This window comes from Plasmodium cynomolgi, chromosome 13, assembly GCF_000321355.1.
Source record: "Plasmodium cynomolgi strain B DNA, chromosome 13, whole genome shotgun sequence".
NCBI classification, from domain to species: domain Eukaryota; phylum Apicomplexa; class Aconoidasida; order Haemosporida; family Plasmodiidae; genus Plasmodium; species Plasmodium cynomolgi.
The window spans coordinates 198,456-216,559 of NC_020406.1; the positions used below are offsets into that span (position 1 = coordinate 198,456).

The following is an 18,104-nucleotide window of genomic DNA, read 5'->3' on the forward strand; positions in this document are numbered from 1 at the left end:
AGCATCTTCGAAGGAAAGGAAGATGTGGACTACAACATGAATCAGTACTACGATAATCAGGAGGATCCCGATTTTAATGTTTTGTCTTTGTTCTAATTTGACCTTTTTTTCACATTACATGTAGAAGTAATGTTCAACCTGATTTGTTATTGCACCCTTAGGTGTTCAAATTTGTGCGCGCGGTGAAGAAACCTCTCACCGTTTGAAGCACCACCAGACCATACGTTGGAAAGTACCAGCGTTTATGGCCGTACGGTCATGTCTGTACCATGTTCGTCCAGATGGCGGCACCTTAAGGCGTTCCCCAGAATGGACACCTACGGATGTGTATATACCCCCCCGTATGTATGTGCCTTCTGTATAATCCGATTTTTTCCCCTTCGTTTTGTTTTATTAATTTTTTTTTTTTTGCGAAACAACTTTATGGCTAACTTGCCCAATAATTATCGTGCCCCTTTTTTGTTAAATTATGAAGTGTAACAATATTGCGAAAAAATAAATATAGCGGGATGGACACAGCCATGTCGCCTTTTTTTTATGATTTTCCCAAATTGTACAAAAGGGAAAGTCCACAAAAGAATGATCCACTTGGTGATATAACGCAACTCGGGAAAGCAAAGCCCAAAGTGGATACTCTTTCTACATAGTGTAGTGGTACTACACCCATGGTTGCTACTTTATCACCTCGCACTAGTTCGCGTCTAATCCCAACTTGCGGAATTTGTTTGAAAATTTCATAACCATTGGCATCGGTTTAAAAAAGTGAAGTGAATTACAATGCACCCTGACCTTTTTATAACAAAAGGGGAGAGGCAAATGTACAGACATAACAAAAATGCATATGATATAGGAGAGGGGGGGTAAAGGACACGCGCCTTTTTTCTGCGTGCTGATACATATTTCGGGTGTTTTAAAAAAAAAAAAATCGAACTCCGTGCAAAAAAAAATTGAAAATTAAAATGAACATGTAGAGTGAGCTCGCAGGGTCGGGGGGCGGAGGTTTGCTCCAAGTGGGTGTTCACTCACGAGCGATCACTCTTCGTGGGGCATCGGAACGGGGGCCTCCCCCCCCTACTACATCGTTTGCCACTATGACGTTTCTCGCTTCCTCCCCCGCAGTACCACTTCTTATCGCTTCCTCCACCGCAGTACCACTTCTTATCGCTTCCTCCCCCGCAGTACCACTTATAGTCGCTTCCCCCCCCGCGGTACCACTTTTCATCGCTCCCTTCCTCCCTCCCAGGGGCAACTCACATGTCAAAGTTTATCAAATTAAAAATGTCCTTGAGCTTCCTCTTATAATCCAAGTGGCTGTGGATAATCCCACTAGCGTCATAATTTTCCACATTGGGCACATTCACTGCGATAAGTCCAGCGACACTTAGCTTCCACTCCATATACCTGTACAGGAAACCCAACAGCCAATCATTTTTTGAGTAAACATTAATCACTCGGTTAGTCACCACCATCCGAATTTTCTCCCACACCCTTGTGCTGGTAGTTGCAGGGAGGCCTATAAATATAACATTGCTAACAATATTGTATAACTTTTTTGCATGCAAATATTTTAAACAGTAAAAAATGACACGAGCCCCAACGGAGTACCCAATGAGGATAACAGGTCTTTGTCCAACAGTGTTCTTGTCACTCAAAGCGTCTGCTAGGATTCTTCCTGCCTGTTGTGCTCTCTCCCGTATGAGCAAATAAACGTTATCCAAGCTTGAGGCGTATTTAATTAGTGCTAATGGCCATGTCAAGGCAGCACTGAGAGTACTAGCTATAGTGTACTGTAGCCATATTCGACTAGCCGTTATTGCAAATTCTTGAGACAACATCGTTTCGATCAAAGAACCTAATGTTTTTAGCAAATGGTTTTCCCACTTCAATGCATACAAATCACAGTAACAATTGGGGAAGACTTCAATCCATGGGTTAGTTATATCATCATCTGTTTGTATTTCCCCACTGACACATACACATACACTTAACGATTTTGAGAGACTTCCATTTAGCATTATAAATTCAAAGGTTCTTATGTTTGCTATCCTTCTGCTGTATTTGTACCCTGTCAATCCAGCTCCTCCTGCACCGAATAAAGACACAATAAAAGCCAAACCGCTAGCTGATGCTAGGAAGGCTGTAAGGCTACTTCCGCCAGCACCTAACGCAGTCAACCCTGCTATAATCCCAGGAGCAGCTAACCCTGCTGTGAAAGCTATCAAAGCTCCCCCACCTAGCGCAGCAGCTGCTATTTTGATCCTCCTTATGTTCTTCCTCTTGGAAGTCTCATTTGTTGATGCCTGTAAAGCACTTATTAAATCTGCTGCCAAATTTTCTTCTATCCTTAAAATTAATAACTCATTTATTTTTAAGCATCTAGCAAACTTCTGGAAATATAATTGTATTCTCGCATTATTATTTCCTGTCATGATGTAGGTCGTGATTAGGTCTCTGAGAAGCACTGACTTCACTTCGGGTCCTCTCGTGGGGACCCCATGGTTTAGGTGCTTATCAATGTCGCTCTCTTCATAGTCGCTTTCCCCTTCGAACGTCTCGGAGCGGCTGATGCTCGTTTTGATCCTCGCCTGTATGCTCGCACCTACGCTTTGGCGATACTTTCCATCGGACGCGCTTCCCTCCACGGGCATGTTCTTATCGCCCTTGGTGCTGGGTCTGCTCGTTTGGTTCGCGCCGGGTTTGTCAGCAGCAACTTTGGTGGACTCCCCTCTGGTGGACTCCCCTTTGGTGGGCTCCCCTTTGGTGGACTGCACTTTCCCCGACTGCTCCACAGTCAGCTGCAACGATCCTGCCCCCTTCGTCTTCTCCAACTCCCCGGGACATTTCCCACTTTTGCACTGCTTCGTATCGTCAGTGCAGTCACTTTCACCTGGCTCTTTGGGGGGGGCATTCCCCAGGTTGACTTCCTGCTCGTCTTGGCGGGGAGCCTCACGGGCAGTTTTACTAGCGTCGCCATTCGCGGCTTCACCCTGACTATCCATGTCGACTCCTGGAGGAGCGTTACACCCGTTTTCGTCATACAGGCTGCTGCTCCGCTCCTGCATCATTCGTCCGCCTCTGTGACATTCCGGGGGGGCCCCCTTTTCATTATGCGAGAGATTCGCTTTGTTCCTTTTCTTCCCACTCGGTGTGTCAACACAACTTTGATCGCCCCTTCCTCCAATTGCTACCTGGGAAGCGGCGCAGCTGGCGCGTACCGCTGGGTGGTCATCTCTCCCGTTTTTTTTACAACCCCTAGAGGCTTTATTGTCTCCCCAAGAAAAGTAATCATGGATGGCCTCCCCACTGTACGATTCATCAATTTCTCTTTGGATAAAACTACCCCGAGCGGAGGACAAATTTCTGACATCGCTCCTGCAGTCGGCATTATCGTCTTCATCATCCTCGAGAAGGTTGCTACTGTTGCTGTAGTATCTGTCAAAGCCGTATCGTATGTCCCTCTCTACATCACTAAAGAGATCATTATTTGGTTCATCAGTAATATGATCATTTTGCCAAAAATCCATTTCATTGTTCAATTCTTCTACCACTTTTTTAAACTTCAAATCTATGCCTGCTTGGAGGTCCTGTATTTGTACCAATAAATTATCAATAAATGGTTTCTCGTACAATTGGTATATCTTCTTATCACCTGTGATATCCCTGATTAACTCTCTTTGATCGAGCGGCTTCATGATACACTTATACGCTAGGGGATCTATAACCAGTAAATCTGACATTTGCTTGAGGAAATTTCTGGACAACTCTTCCAAATGGTTTTGTACTTGTATATCGTCAAAGGAGTCGATATGTTTGATTATGATACATGCGAATAGGGCCAATATATTTTCCTTAATTTCTCTTGGGATATTTTTAAACTTGTCATTATTGATCGGTATGTACTGCAACCTCAGGGCCTCCAAATTCGCGTTTAATCTTTTTTTTTGTAACTTTTTCTCCTTTTTTTTTATATAATCGATCGTTTCTCTTTCGAGTAACTCTGGGAAATCGTTGAAGGAGAATTTTTCCAGCAAGCTCGGTTTTAGGCTTTTCTGGACAAAGGAGTTAATGCGGTTGTAGTACGGCTGGCCCGCCTCCTCCGCTTGGTTGGAGGCATCGTTATCAACTTCGTCATTCGGTACTTCATCCCCGTCGTAGTCTTTTTCGTCATCGTCGTCATAGTAGTTCTTCTTCTTCTCCTCCTCGTCGTCTGTTTTTTCACCCCGTTCTTCCTCCCCTTTGTCTTTATTTATTTGGGGCCCCCTGTGTTTCCTTTTCGGCTGCCCTTTTATCGGCCGCCTGCCCACCGATCCGCTGCCCAATTCTTCACTATCATTGGGACTTTTCAAATTGTTATCACCACTGTGCCAACCTAGGTCACCTGGATCGGTGTTCCCCCCTCCATGTGCCTGGGCATGGTCTAAGCTGAAGCATTTGTAGTTCTCTTCTATTTTAATATTCAAATCTTTAGTGAACTTGCCACTATAATATTTTTTTTTACTTATGATGTTATTTTTCAAAGCATTGTCACGTAGACTCTTTAAAAAGGCCAATTCAATTTCTGCGTTCTTCACAGGACTTATATCGCTCAAGTATACCTTCCCCTCCTCTATCCTCTTCTTTACATGTTTGTCGATCCCTTTAACGACGTGGATGGATTCCAAAGTCAGGATGGTCTTGTTCGGGCCTTGGAAAATCTGCTTTTCGCTAACAAAATCGTCATCGCTGACATCTTCGTGGTTGTTGTTGCCCTTGAGCATTTCTTCCGACGGGGTCGCACGGGGCGCGCGCACAGGTACATATATAGGTACGCCTTTATCTGTACGCGTTTGTATGCACGCGTTTGTATGCACGCGTTTATATGCACCTGCTTATATGCACCTGTTTGTATGCACGTGTTTACATGCACGCGTGAGCATAACTGGGCGGCAACCGGTCTGCGGGGTGGTAGGTCCGGTGTCCTCACTACACTGTACTATGTACCACCCCATAGGATCGCACGCGCAAATGCGATTAGGTGGACTCACATGCAGGCATGTACTTGTGCGCATAAATGTATGTACTTACCATATAGGCATACATATTTCGGCAGCGTGGGCGAACGCCTCCCCCAGTCAGCATCGCCCAGCATACAAGCGCTGCATGCGGAATGTCCCTCGGGATTTAAAAAAAAAAAAAAAAATTAAACAATAACTTCACAAAAAAAAAGGGAAATAATAAAATTACTAAATATTTCAAATGGGAAAATTAATCGTATTTTTGCTAACTAATTGGCAAAATTAAATCTACATGTAATGTATGCATTGGTACAATTCCGATGCAAAAAAGGAAAAAAACGAAAAGTGCATATTACATGTTATATATTGTATATTATATATATACATAAATGCGGCACAAATATATATATGTACATAAAAAAATGCGCACAAAGAGCGTAAAATTTGCAAATTAATTGCCCTTCGATCACAAATTGAAAACGATATGAAGGGCAGCGCCAGCATAGACGAGATGTAAGCGCGAGTGATTAAAGAAAGGACGCATTTAATGACGCGGAAATTGCGAGTGTGGCGACGGGCAACGTACAGCATTGCGCATTATATACATACGATTCGCAGGAAAATTACAATTCGGAAATGACGAGGACATGGGAAAAGAGGTAGGTAAAAAAAGTGCCTCGAAATCGTAGCGATGGCGGATTTGCAAAGGGTTCGTTATGCGCAACACTACATACATGATCATATATACATAACATGCAAAACCAATGGAACATTAGAGAAAAAAAAAAAGGAACAAATTCAGTGAACAAGGAAAAAATGGGGCAAACTTACAAAACACAAAAAGATATGCGCGTACAAAGCGAAGGACGCATCACGTAAACACTATAAAATGGGTAAAACAGAAAAATGAAAAAAAAAAAAAAAAAAAAAACGCCTTTGAATTATCTGCCATTTGCTATGACTTCATTTACGCATAAAATGTATTTATATGTCACAGTTCTTTTTATTTAAAAAACTCAACGGGGGGAGTCACCCACAACATAACACAAATTCGATAACATTAAAAGGAAAAATATAATCGAGAAAAAGGGAAAAAAAAAAAAATAAAATAAAAAAATGCCAATTTTAAAACGCCCGCACTGTAAATATGTAACAGCATGAAGAAGCATTCGTAACATATATACGCAGAGAGTTGTGTATTAAAAAATTAACATATTAAAATGGGAGTGGGTTATACATACCTTTTTGGGGGGAAATCACGTGTGCGAATTTCCACAAATTGGTCATACCTATACTCGTACTTTTAAAATTTCGTTGCTTTTCCCTTCACTTTTACGAACCGTAATTTTGCACATATGTCTTTTGTGCGCAGGGTGAACCCCATACTGTTGCAACGGTCACTACTTTTTATATCGCCAGTTAATCGGATTTACAGTTCCCCATTTGGGGCCCCCGTCCCCTTATGTACCTTTTTTTTATGCATGACACCAACGGTACGTACGTATGTACGTACCTTATAGGTACACTTGTGCGGGGCTTCAGAAGGCAGGGCAAAATTGAGAGTAATGGAGAGGTACACAAGAGAATAAATAAATATGCGCATAAACAGGGGAACCATTTCTGCAGCGCGGAGGCACGAACTTTCTGACAGCGCAACGAGAATATATGCGTTCGCCAAAAAAATAGACATATATTTATATGTTCACCATTGTGATGTATTCAAAAGGTACAAATGGCGCATTCGGGGAAAGCCAACACGGGTGCAAAAATTGAATGCTTTTTTCCGCGTAGCTTCTCCCATGATAATATAACTCCCGCGCTGGCAGAAACGTATAAACTCGTGGGCGTGTATATTTCACCAGCACCATTACCCCATGCAAGTGCTAAAAAAAGTAAAATAAGCGTACCACTTGGTATACCACTCGCTTCTAAAGTCAATGAAAGGTATGTAAAAAACCGCACATGGTGTAGAAATCTTAGCATATCAGCAGATTGGCACATGTTAATGCACACTTTTAACAAGCGCGGCAGTGCGACCCATGTGAAATGTCACCAGCGCCACTCTACAACAACATGAACGATAAAAGAAAAAAAAAGAAAAAAAAGAAAAGACCCCATTTTCACACATAGCGTACATCAAACGTACCGTCCTTAAAATACTGCACATAAGATACCACCCCATTCTTCCATTTACTTATGCCCGTATCCGTTAGCAACAATTTTTCATCACAAAAGCTGTTGATCTTTTTGTTCCTCTGAACAGTGTGCCCAACTATCATTCTGCTCGAACTTAACAAATTTAACGATTTGTTTAAAGTGGAACAAACCATCCACTTTTTAAAAACACCATCGTTCACAAAAGAGAAATATCGATTTAATGTAGGCCCATAATCACAGTTTATGCAAAACTCTTCTTTTCTTTTTCTTTTTTTGAACAGGAGTTTGCAATTATTTTCTATTTCCCTTTTCCCCTCCTGATTTATATAGTCAATGCCGTAAGAGGCATAAAATGGCAACACCCCTGCATGTGAAAATATCATTTCATTTACCCTCAGAACAAATGGCTTGTTCACTAAAATGTTGTAGATCACTTCATTTTTCGGGAACATGTCATTTCTGTTTTGGTACTTTTCTACGTTCTTTTTCACTTTATTGAATTCTAAACACATGTTTTTAACTTCATGATTTCCCAAAACCATTAAAATTTTCGAATTCATCGTTTTCCCCTTTTCGTTATACTCCTCGATAAAAAATAATATATTTATGTCATCATAAGAGGGGTCCAAAACGTCACCGGTTATGACTATCAGCACATTTTCTCGTATCACATTATAATTATTATCAATCATTTTTTCATTCAGTAGAATTTTTAAAAACGCATCCATATCTCCGTGCAGATCACCTATGCTGAATAAGTCATGTTCCCATTTTAAATTTGAAAAACTGGTTTCCTCATTTGCGCTACAAAATTTTGTCAAAATGTTCCAACAGCTCAAAAAAAAGAGTTTCAGGTGTGGTATCTTCATGGTGCTGTTACCTATCTGTGCACGCTTCGCGGGGGAGGCTTATATGTTCGGGACATATACATGTGTGCATACGCGTGTGGCATGTGTCTACCTTTGCGTGTTCTGTATGTGTCTAAGAATGCCGTGCTGGCATTGAGCCACATGAAAAAAAAGGCAGAAAATAGCCGACTCAAACGGGCACAAACTACTCGCACATGTAACTGTTTGCAATATACTAAAAATGTATCGCTATTTTGGAAAATGCACACGTGGGGGCCAACTCAGACTGTTTCGTTCTAACTCTTCGAGGGGAATATGCTCCCTTGAAGGATTTAAATTTTTTTTTTATGAACAGCTAGCCAAAAAGTGTAAAATAAATAAAAAAAAAAAAAAATGCAAACCAAGCCTAGCTAGCTTTTAGGATTCTAAAAAATTATGAACAGACAAAGTAAACATTCAAACAAATTTTCACCACATTAATTTTCAATTTTTAAAGAGGAACACACAAATTTGGTGTCGTAAAATCGTACATCTCACAAACGCAACGCTTTCTCGCAATCTCGTGTGGGGCGGATAAAACAAAAGACGTTTCACGCGGTGGACATCAAACGAAGGAACACTTTTTTGAAAGCTTCAAGTTTATTTTTGTCCCATAACGCCACTGCGTTTGTACATACAGGCTTATGCAACGGTGGAGGACACATCCGCTCTTCAATCCCCCCCGCAGTTGTGCAGGCCACACAGATCATGCAGATTATCACTCGGGGGATAACGCGGATATATGTGCGATTGTCTAGGCCAAAGTGCAGTCACGTGAACCATGATATGGTTACACAAAAGTCACATATGAACACAGTTCACCGTAAATTAGAAGCCACAAGGCGCACAAATCTCCATCGTTTTATTTCATAGTTAAAAGGGCAGTATCAGTATGCCCATGTGTAGTGGATAACCGCATTGAAACACAGCATCTGCGAAATGGCGAGGGGGGGTAACATACCAGTAAAATAAAAAGTAGCAATTTTTTTTGCTAATTAAATGTCTACTTTGTAATGTTCCAATTCGGTTAGCTATTATTTATTTATTTTTTTATTTATTTATTTATTTTTTTTCTTTTCTTTTCCCCTTTACTTCTTACTCCTTTGCTTGCCTTTTTTCACTTTCCCCTTTTTTATTTCACCCTTTTTCAAATTTCTCAAAGATGTGCAAAAAGCATAAAGGGGGGGAATAAAAAAAAAAAAAAAAATATCGTTGGAGTTTTAAATTAAAAAATACGTTTCTTCATTAACAGCAGTGCGAAGCGTCGAATAAAAAATATTTAACATTTCTTCTCATAACGATGTGCGTATTATCGCGAGAAGCATCATGCCGTAATGAGCTACGTCACGTACAATCCAACTTTACGCACTGTTCTAACGCCATACGAAATGGTATAAACGCATGTATACATATACATACGCGTCATATGGGCATATAATATATTGCGTATTCATCAAGGTGCCCGATCTACAGGAATAAATACATGCACTTGCTGTTCTTTAACATTACCCAGGTGTTAAAAAATAGGTGAAAAAAAAAAAAAAATACCCTTGTGTGATGCCTACTCATTTTCGTATAAAACTTCAGGGATAAAGGACTTCATGTTTAGGTTCATTATACTTTTTAAGCAGGCTTTGGTTTCCTGCGGGTTGCTAATCCACAAGGTTAAGCTACAAAACCTGAAAAAGAAGGAAAAAAAAGGGGTAATTTTTTTTTTTTTTTTTCATAAAAAGCGATATAATATAAGGGTGTTTAAATTACAACTGACGATACATGATCACAGTTTGGACGATCGTCCATTCCACATACATAAATAATATGCTACGGGCGGTGCGTAGTACCTCGTGGGGAAGTCATTTCCCGAGTGTAAGAACTGATCTCCAATGTGACAACATTTTTTTTTTTCTATTTTCAACAATTTCTGTAAAATGATTAACCCTTCTGCCTTGTTCCCAATGTCTACCCAAAGGTCTTGCCCCCCATTGAAGGCGCAGTAAGGTGCCGTTATTTCTGCGCGTTTGGTAAAAGTGTGTAATTGTGGTGTTTTTGAGATGTCATTAAAATAGGGATGTGGGCCAAAGAAGCTCAGTTAAAGCGCATTTTCTAATTATGCTCATTTGAATAAGTACACGCGTGCTGCACAACGTGGTGAATACGCTTCCCACTCTCGAATCCCCACACTTACTGTTTTTCACGATTTCCTTCTTTACGCGGATCACCGCCTCCTCCAAGACTTCGTACTTTATCATGTAATTCTTTTGCTCTAAAAAGAAGGGCATTTTCGTGCATACGCATGTGGCATGTATGCTAATATATTCATATATCGGCACATTTGCTTGTTTTTTTCGTGGGCCGGATTAAACGAAAGAGTGCCAAGTGGACATGCAGTGAGATACCCACCCTTTTGGTTGTTCGCCGACGGGATTTTATTCGGGACTAGCCCTATGGACTTTTCTTTCCTCTGAATTTGCGCACATAATTTAAAATCCGTAATTACTTGTTGTAAGCATTTTTGAGAAATGTCTAGTATTTTCTCAACGGTTTCTTTGTCCACATATTTTTTATAATGGTACCACTCCTCTTCTGGAACGGAGTAAAGGTTAGCTTCTTTGTTGCACCTAAGGGAGGCGTGAAATTACGTCAGCAGAAAAGAGGGAATTCTTTTTTTTTTTTAAATTAACTCTTTGGTTACGTTTTAGAGGCAGATCTGGTTCTATCCCTTGCGCACAAGGGTATTATATCTCCGTGTGCATATGTGCTCGTTGGGAGTTAACCACATACACTTATGTGTACATATATTCTTTTGTTTCCTTTTCTCTTTACTTAAATAAGTAATTACTCTCACCGCCCATGACGTAGAAATTCTCGTATGAGCCGTCTTCGATGTTGTTCTTGGAGAAGTATCGCAGTAAATTCTCCAGCCGCTTTTGGTACTTCTCCGCATCGTTGCTGTAAGCTTAAAGATGTAAAAGGGGGCAAAATTGAGGGATGCACGTGTGGGGGCAACTGTACATGCCTACTTAATGTTGCATCGTACATGTGCCTCTCTAACTACTTCTGCGTAGGAAATGTACTAACAGGCCGCGGTAACTATTGCTATGTTCATTTTTTTGAGCAAGCTGGAGATGTAGCTAGCCAAAACTTCGTCATGGAAATCGTATCCATCTGGGTACAGCGTTTCGTCTGCATCGAAGGTGAGCAAGTCTAGTCCGTCCTCCAGCGACAGGATCTGTGTTGGCAAAGGGGGAAAAACATGAAGTATTGCAAGTCACAGTATATGAAGAAGTGGAAGATTTCTCATATATGTCAAAAAAATATTTTATTTTTTTTTTTTTGTGGCGCTCCCATCGCTGCCCACCTGCGCCAAGTTGAGGATGTGCCGAACTTCATTGAAGGTTGGGGGGGCGTATAGCCGTTTCGTTATTCTGTACTTCCTGTTGTATGTATGGAAGGCCTTCGTTATTGGCAGCTTCGTGAAGAATATTCCTGCGAGGGGATAATTAAAAATGGGTTTTTGCGCACTGACCCGAATTGTTACTTCTCCTTTTGCGCAGTGATGAGGTGTGTACAATTGGGAACAACCTAGGCATGTACATGTGTAGAAAAAGAGGAGTGCTACTCGCATGATGCTCTCATAGCTGGTGTCCCCACACTGCTGCTCTGCTTCTGCGAGGAGAGGCCGAAACTAACCCACGTCATCTATCAAATACTTCAGACGGCTGTGCATGGGGTTGTAGTAATGATCCGTGAACATCTCTTCTATACTGGAAAGAACATTGTCGATGTTTTTATCAATGCAGTTTGAAAGAAAAAGGGATCTAAAAATATCCACCAGGAACATGATCAGGCTGTCTTTGTTCTTCAGTTGGTTGTAGCTGTAGCGGTTGTTCCAGTCGACGACGTTTTTTTTCATGTACGAGTTTATCACTGCCAACAGGGGAAAGGGTCACAAGGAACGGAAAATAAAACTGTGTAGGTGTACACCTGGAGGGGGAATTTCCCCTACGTAGTAACTTTGTACGGAAGATAGAAGGAGGCCATTTTTTTTATCACACTGCTGAATTTTTTTTTTTTACCACTTCCATCCGATATGGCCAAAAAGTTGTACTTGTCTTGCTCCCGAAAGGCGTGCTGCATATCTTCATACATTTCATGCGAAGGAATGTCTAACTTCTCCATTTTTAAAATGCGCAAGGTTGCTCTTTTTTTCTCGCTCGTACAGGAAGTTCTTGGTCAGGTATCCCAAAATGAAGTTTACTCGAAATTGCGTGCTTCGGGCGAATGTTCATGAAAATGCTTAAAAAATTGCGCAAAAAAAAATCTTTTATGTTTAAAAAGTGTACAAAATAATGGAGTAACGGCGTAACGATGTAATGTCGCAGTGACTCGGTGGCCTAATTTTTCGAGGTGCCCTTTTTCCACTCCTTATGCCATTTCTTTCGCCACACCTTTTGCCACACCTTTTGCTACCCCTTTTGCTTAAATTTCCCCCCACGACGGCGGCCGCTCCAAGTTTCACAGTTATCGCTCACAATGAAGGTACGCAACATGAGCTTTTCTCTTTTGTTGCAAATTCAAAATTGCCACGTTAATTTTGTGTGAAAAAAATATCGACACTTTTCTCGCACAAAGGTCATAGCTGCACTGTGCAAGCATGTGTTCTTCCGTCGCGTATAGGCCTGTGTTGGTCTAATGTAGGTACACACCGGTTTGCGCGTGTGCCGGGTGATGAACCTCGTTTGGCTGGATCCTCAAAAGGGGCAAAGGTTTTATTCCCAAATTGTTCCACTTCAGTATGGCTAACTTTCGCACCTCTTTAAAAAAGCGAAAAGGTGAAGAACAGCTGTTGTGCCTGCCGTTATTTTTTTTTCACCCCTGCTGCAAAACATTTTCGACAGCTCCAAAAAATGGGGTTAAAGGGGAAAGGAGCAAAATAAAATGGCTATTTTTTTTTTATTAAATTTGCGTAAAGCTGGTTTATAATTTGATAAAAGTTCGAGAGTTAAAAAAAAAAAAAAAAAAAAAAATTAACATAACATAACATAGCATGGCTTTAGGTGAGGCGAGGTAAAGGAGGTGAAATAAAATAAGCTAACTAAATCTGCAACGTTTTCCACAGCGCACGTTCAAACGTGAGCACACAGGGTTGCATGCCTTGCCCTGTGGCATATGCATGTGGTTTTTTTTTTCTTCCTTATCGTTTTCCCCACATTATGCGATTTGTTTACCCCTTTTTAAATGGAGTTTTTAAACATACAAATGTTCGCAAGGGCACTTCGCGGGGTGGGGGAAAAAAAATCATCTTCACAGAAAATACGGGGTAAATTTGTGAACGCGCGGGGGAAGCGTGTATAGAGGCGCGCAAGACTTGCATATAGAGGCGCGAAAAACTTGCATATAGAGGCGCGAAAAACTTGCATATAGAGGCGCGCAAAACTTGTATAATATATAGGCGCACATTTTGGTGCACACTTTTTGCACCCATGTAGCTGCGAACGTAATGCAACTGACGCATACACACACGCGCAGAGTCGTTAAAATTTAGGCGAAGACTTTGGGCATGCTTTTTTCCTTGTAGTTCTTCTTGTAGTGCATGTTTTTGTGCTGATGGTAACCCTTTCCATACTTGCCGTCGCCCTTCTTGTGTGACCAATTGGATTTTTCGTCCTTCATCTGCGTGCGTCTCTCCTGCATGAACATGAACCTGCGGGGGAAGGGGTGTAGAAGTGGTGCATATGATGTATGCGCATAAACTGCCCGTCCTCGGCTATGGTGCAGAGGATGCACTTTTTTGCGTGTGAGTCGGGTGTCCACTTGAGGAAGGCCTACTTTGGATTCCGCATGTTGAGGGTCAACTCGTTCTGCTCCATAATTTCGTTAATATTTTCCGCCAACTTGATAGCAACGGTCTGGAGGGCCGTGGGGTTCACCTTGTTGATGAGAATATGACTGCTGCTTTCATTCCAGCATGCAGGGATCTCATGGTTAATCATCATTTTGCTCAGAATAGAATGCACGACATTCTGACTAAGGTCAAACATGATGCATAGCTGGTCCACAGAAAAGGAGTCATATATGGAGATGTATCTAAAAATATAAGTTCGCATGGCCTCCTGTTTAATTCTTTCCTGTAGTATGTTCTGTACCTTTTCCCTCTCATTAAATTTCGACCAAATGGACAAGCTAAATATTTTTTCGCAACATTGCTTCCAATTTCCTTTCTGCAAATACTTCGTGGCTAGTAAAATAATTTCTTTATTGTTTTCTGGGGGACTATTAAAAATTTGCTTGTCATATATGTCTAGGAATCTCCTGAACTGCCTCGAAATAATATCCTTCTTAGATTCATATGTGTGTCTAGCTAAATTGGGTACTTCCAACAGCATTGCGCAAATGTTATTTACACATTCGATTAGCTCAATTGAAATGTGCATATGGAAGGAGAGTAGTCGTCTCTTTTCTGCTCTCTCCTGTTCTAGCGTTTTTTCCTGATTCTTTAAATTTGATACTCCCTGGGCAATTAACTCTCGGTGTTTATTTTGGGAGCATATTTCCCCTAGGCAGCAGTGGGCCTCGAATATTTTCCCATGTCTAAAGGCACATAACCCTAACTGAATTAAATTCCGGTTGTAGAGAATTTGCGTCTGCATATCTGAGCTTAGCGCCAGTTCGTGTACATTTGAAACATTTAATAATTCCTTTGCTTCCAAGAATTCGTCATGCAAGCTTCTGTGGAAGGACAACTGCAGCAGTGCTTTAACCTTCTGCTGCTTCGTTCCATGCTCGAATATTTCGTACACATATTTTTCTACAATCTGTTTTGGTGAAATATTGTCGTCCCCTTTGGCGGTCACTTTCTCTGCACCATTTGGGGTATCCCCGTTCAGCTGCTTATCGCAGTCGCCATTCGTTTGCGCAGAATGGTCTGCCTTCACGTCTCCATTTTCTATGACATTGCCATTTGGGTTGCCGCTTCCCTCCGCATCCACCAACGGGGAGTTGTTGTCCTTCCCACTCGTGACGAAGTTCCATATCTGCATGAAGAGAGCTTCCGGTTTGTAATACATGTGCTCAAGAATCCTCGTCGAAATGAATATTGCCAAATCGGGCATTTTTTTAGAAAACTTCACGTAATTGTACCCTTTGTAAAGTAATCCAATCATATGAACAGTTTTTCCCAACCTCCTCCTATATTCCTCTGTCTGGGCATCTATATATAGAAGCGCCTTCAACAACTCATCATCCAATTTAGCCAAAAAGGAAATAAGTGTTTTACAAGACCTGGAAATTTTCTCCTTCTCATTTATAACCTCTTCGGTAATTTCTTCTGTAATGTTGATAGAGACTAAATAAAAATTTTCATTTTGAATAAGCAAATCTAGAATAAGTTCAATATACTTAAATGCCTTGTTCCAAATATTGAAGGACATATAGGTGTATACACTTGAGACGACATCAAATTCGAGGTTAATCAACTGTTCCAGTACTTCTATATATGATTGTGTGCTTACTGTTTTGGCTAGCTCACTCAACTTGGATAAAATGTTAATATGCTCATGTTTGTCTAATCCCTTCCTTCCCCTCTTTTCAATGACAAATTTGACTCTATTTCGTATGACTTCTTCTGAGAGATTTTTCGTGCTTAACAATTCAGCATATGCTTTATTTTTGGCAGACTGGTTTTCGTCTACTTGTGTTAATTTTTCTTCCTTTTTTGTTCCTTCCTTTTTCACCTTCTTGGTTTTTACTACTTTCTTTTTCTCCACCTTTTCACTAGTTTTCAATCCCCATTTACTCATAGCACTTTTTGTTTTATCATCTGCGTCATCCGATACATATTCTTCCTCTTCACTATTTGACCAATCATCACTGTCTTCTTCTCCAGAGGTCTTTTCACCCTTTGCCTTTTCTTTCTTTTTTCCTCCTTCATCCATTTCGTCAACTTCTTCTTCTTCATCTTCTTCATCCTCCTCTTCATCCTCCTCCTCATCCTCCTCTTCATCATCCTCCTCATCCTCCATGGTCACTTTAAATTCCTCAGGATTTTCATGATACAGATTTACCTTATTTTGATAAAACTCACTACATTTTCTGATCTTTGCTTTTAATTTATTCAGTGTCTGTGCTTTGTTTTTACTCAGGACTTTTTTCTCGACATTATTTTGAAATGTTGTATCAACATATTTTGTAAGTTTATCCAAATATACGATTACAAAGTTTGGAATTCTTTCACAACTTTCTTTGACCATAAATTTGTACAAGTTCTCATAATCCTTTAGTAGCTGATTGAAGTCACTATTTTCCATACTTTCATTTAGACTGTTGCCAATATTTTTATAAAAATCTATTCTTTTTCCTTCATAGCTTTTTATTACTCTTTCTTCCTCCTCCGAGCTACTGCTATCAATGGCTGCCCAGCGTTCCGCCTGCGCTGATACTAGGGGCTTCTTGTCCTGCGGAGTGGCGAACGGATTTAAACAGTGAGAAACGGTGAGAAACGGTGAGAAACGGTGAATCAGTGAGCGGAATGCTAGTACAGGGGGGAGGAGGGGTATCTTTCGAACCGTCCCATCATGCACAGCACTCAAATGGAGGAACGACAAAAATGGAAAAAAAAAAAAATGTGCAAGATTAGCCCCATTGGAGGAGTCAACAGGCATACGCAACCAAATGGGGAATAAAAAAACGCTTCTCCAAAGTTGTGCATTTCACGTTTAGGTGTTCCTTTTAAAACGGTACAAATGTGAGCGCTCTCTTTTGGTAGGCGCCGCGGTAGCGTTTGAGCAGAGGGGCATTCACGTAACATGCATATGTAATGTATATGCATCGGTGATACGCACAGTCATTGGCGTACGGCATGCATATAATATGCGCTCTTGCTCGTTTTTCCTTTTTCCTCCTTACATCAACTTCATTGTCGGATGATTCAGTAATGTTATCACCACTGTCGTCGTCCGCGCCCTTGGCCCAAAACTTGGATTGCATTTTCTTTTTTTTTTATGATAGAGGAAATGACTCGAGGTGGGGGGAAGAGGAGTCAACTCTTTTTTTCCCAGTGGGGGGAAAGTCGTAGGGGATATATTAAACTATGTGTTGTATGCTCAAATGGGCATGTACAAGCAAATGAAAAAAAAAAGGGGAGTTAATTTTGCCAGGAGCAATTTCCGGGAAAACTGCAAGCTGGGAGGGGGGTCGAACGTTAATCTAACTGTATGGGTATATGCGAAGCGATCAATATGTTGCCATGAACGTGATCTGCTAAACGGTGAGATATGCAGTTCGAAACGTAGGCTGAAAATGTACACTCGCAAAAACTGTAAACGTGGATTGATATAGGGAAGCCCAAAAGTAAAGTACTGTGGCTCGGAAAAAATTAACACGAAAATGGAAGCCGAAAAAAACGCACAAATGGAGCGCACAAATGAACGCACAGGTAAACGAGCAGATGAACGGCCTGGTGAACTGAAAACTTTTGTGACCACCTATAAAAAGAAATGCGCATCGTTCCAGTAAATTTCGAACATACAAGCGGATGGATGCAGGATTATGCATATGCGAACCAGTACATTTGCGCATACAAGTGCGTAGGCAAGTCACTCCGCTCCATGGAATCCCCTCCACGGAATCCACTTCATGGACTCTGCTTCATGGAATCCGCTTCATGGAATCCGCTTCATGAACTCCTCCTCATGCACTGCGCCGCGTATATTTACGCTTGCGTTTTTGTTCGACACGCACCCAGTTTAAGGTGTCATTTTTTTATTTTTGCTTTTTTCCCGCAAGGTACATTCTCTAAGCAAGAGCACTTAGCTTACCTCGCTCGGCCCTCGCGTTCGCTCCACGCCAGCGCGCAACTGCGCGGCGATGCATATGCGCATAGAAGTATATAATATATATGTGTTTGTATATGTACCTGTGCGCACCCGGCCCTTCTTCTTTTCTTCTTTTTCCCCCTCACCCTAGAAGGCGCATTCAAACGTGCATACGTACGTACATAGGTGCTTACCCCGAGCGATGCACTTGGGCACGAATTATAAAAAAAAAAAAAAAACAAGCATCTCGCCAA

General features: G+C 41.2%; 4 protein-coding genes across 4 annotated transcripts; all 4 read right to left on the reverse strand.

Moving 5' to 3' along the window:
- Nucleotides 1-1,250: 1,250 nt before the first annotated feature.
- Nucleotides 1,251-4,757, reverse strand: PCYB_131450 (hypothetical protein; the record flags this gene model as incomplete). Its single annotated transcript, XM_004224169.1, has 2 exons — nt 1,251-3,188; nt 3,216-4,757. 2 exons carry the CDS (start codon nt 4,755-4,757, stop codon nt 1,251-1,253), a joined length of 3,480 nt encoding a protein of 1,159 aa, XP_004224217.1.
- Nucleotides 4,758-7,043: 2,286 nt separating this feature from the next.
- On the reverse strand, nt 7,044-8,020 carry PCYB_131460 (phosphoesterase; the record flags this gene model as incomplete). The annotated part of the gene is made up of 2 exons (XM_004224170.1): nt 7,044-7,057; nt 7,141-8,020. The coding sequence occupies 2 exons, from the start codon at nt 8,018-8,020 to the stop codon at nt 7,044-7,046; spliced, it is 894 nt and encodes a 297-aa protein (XP_004224218.1).
- Nucleotides 8,021-9,599: 1,579 nt separating this feature from the next.
- Nucleotides 9,600-12,337, reverse strand: PCYB_131470 (IMP-specific 5'-nucleotidase; the record flags this gene model as incomplete). Its single annotated transcript, XM_004224171.1, has 9 exons — nt 12,115-12,337; nt 11,729-11,965; nt 11,397-11,524; nt 11,117-11,267; nt 10,862-10,994; nt 10,439-10,656; nt 10,224-10,301; nt 9,820-10,048; nt 9,600-9,717 (listed from the first exon to the last, which is right to left on the reverse strand). Exons 1-9 carry the CDS (start codon nt 12,215-12,217, stop codon nt 9,600-9,602), a joined length of 1,395 nt encoding a protein of 464 aa, XP_004224219.1. The 5' UTR covers nt 12,218-12,337.
- Nucleotides 12,338-13,579: 1,242 nt separating this feature from the next.
- PCYB_131480 (eukaryotic translation initiation factor 3 subunit 8) lies at nt 13,580-15,201 on the reverse strand (the record flags this gene model as incomplete). The annotated part of the gene is made up of 2 exons (XM_004224172.1): nt 13,580-13,742; nt 13,868-15,201. The coding sequence occupies 2 exons, from the start codon at nt 15,199-15,201 to the stop codon at nt 13,580-13,582; spliced, it is 1,497 nt and encodes a 498-aa protein (XP_004224220.1).
- Between the last annotated feature and the right edge of the window lie 2,903 nt (nt 15,202-18,104).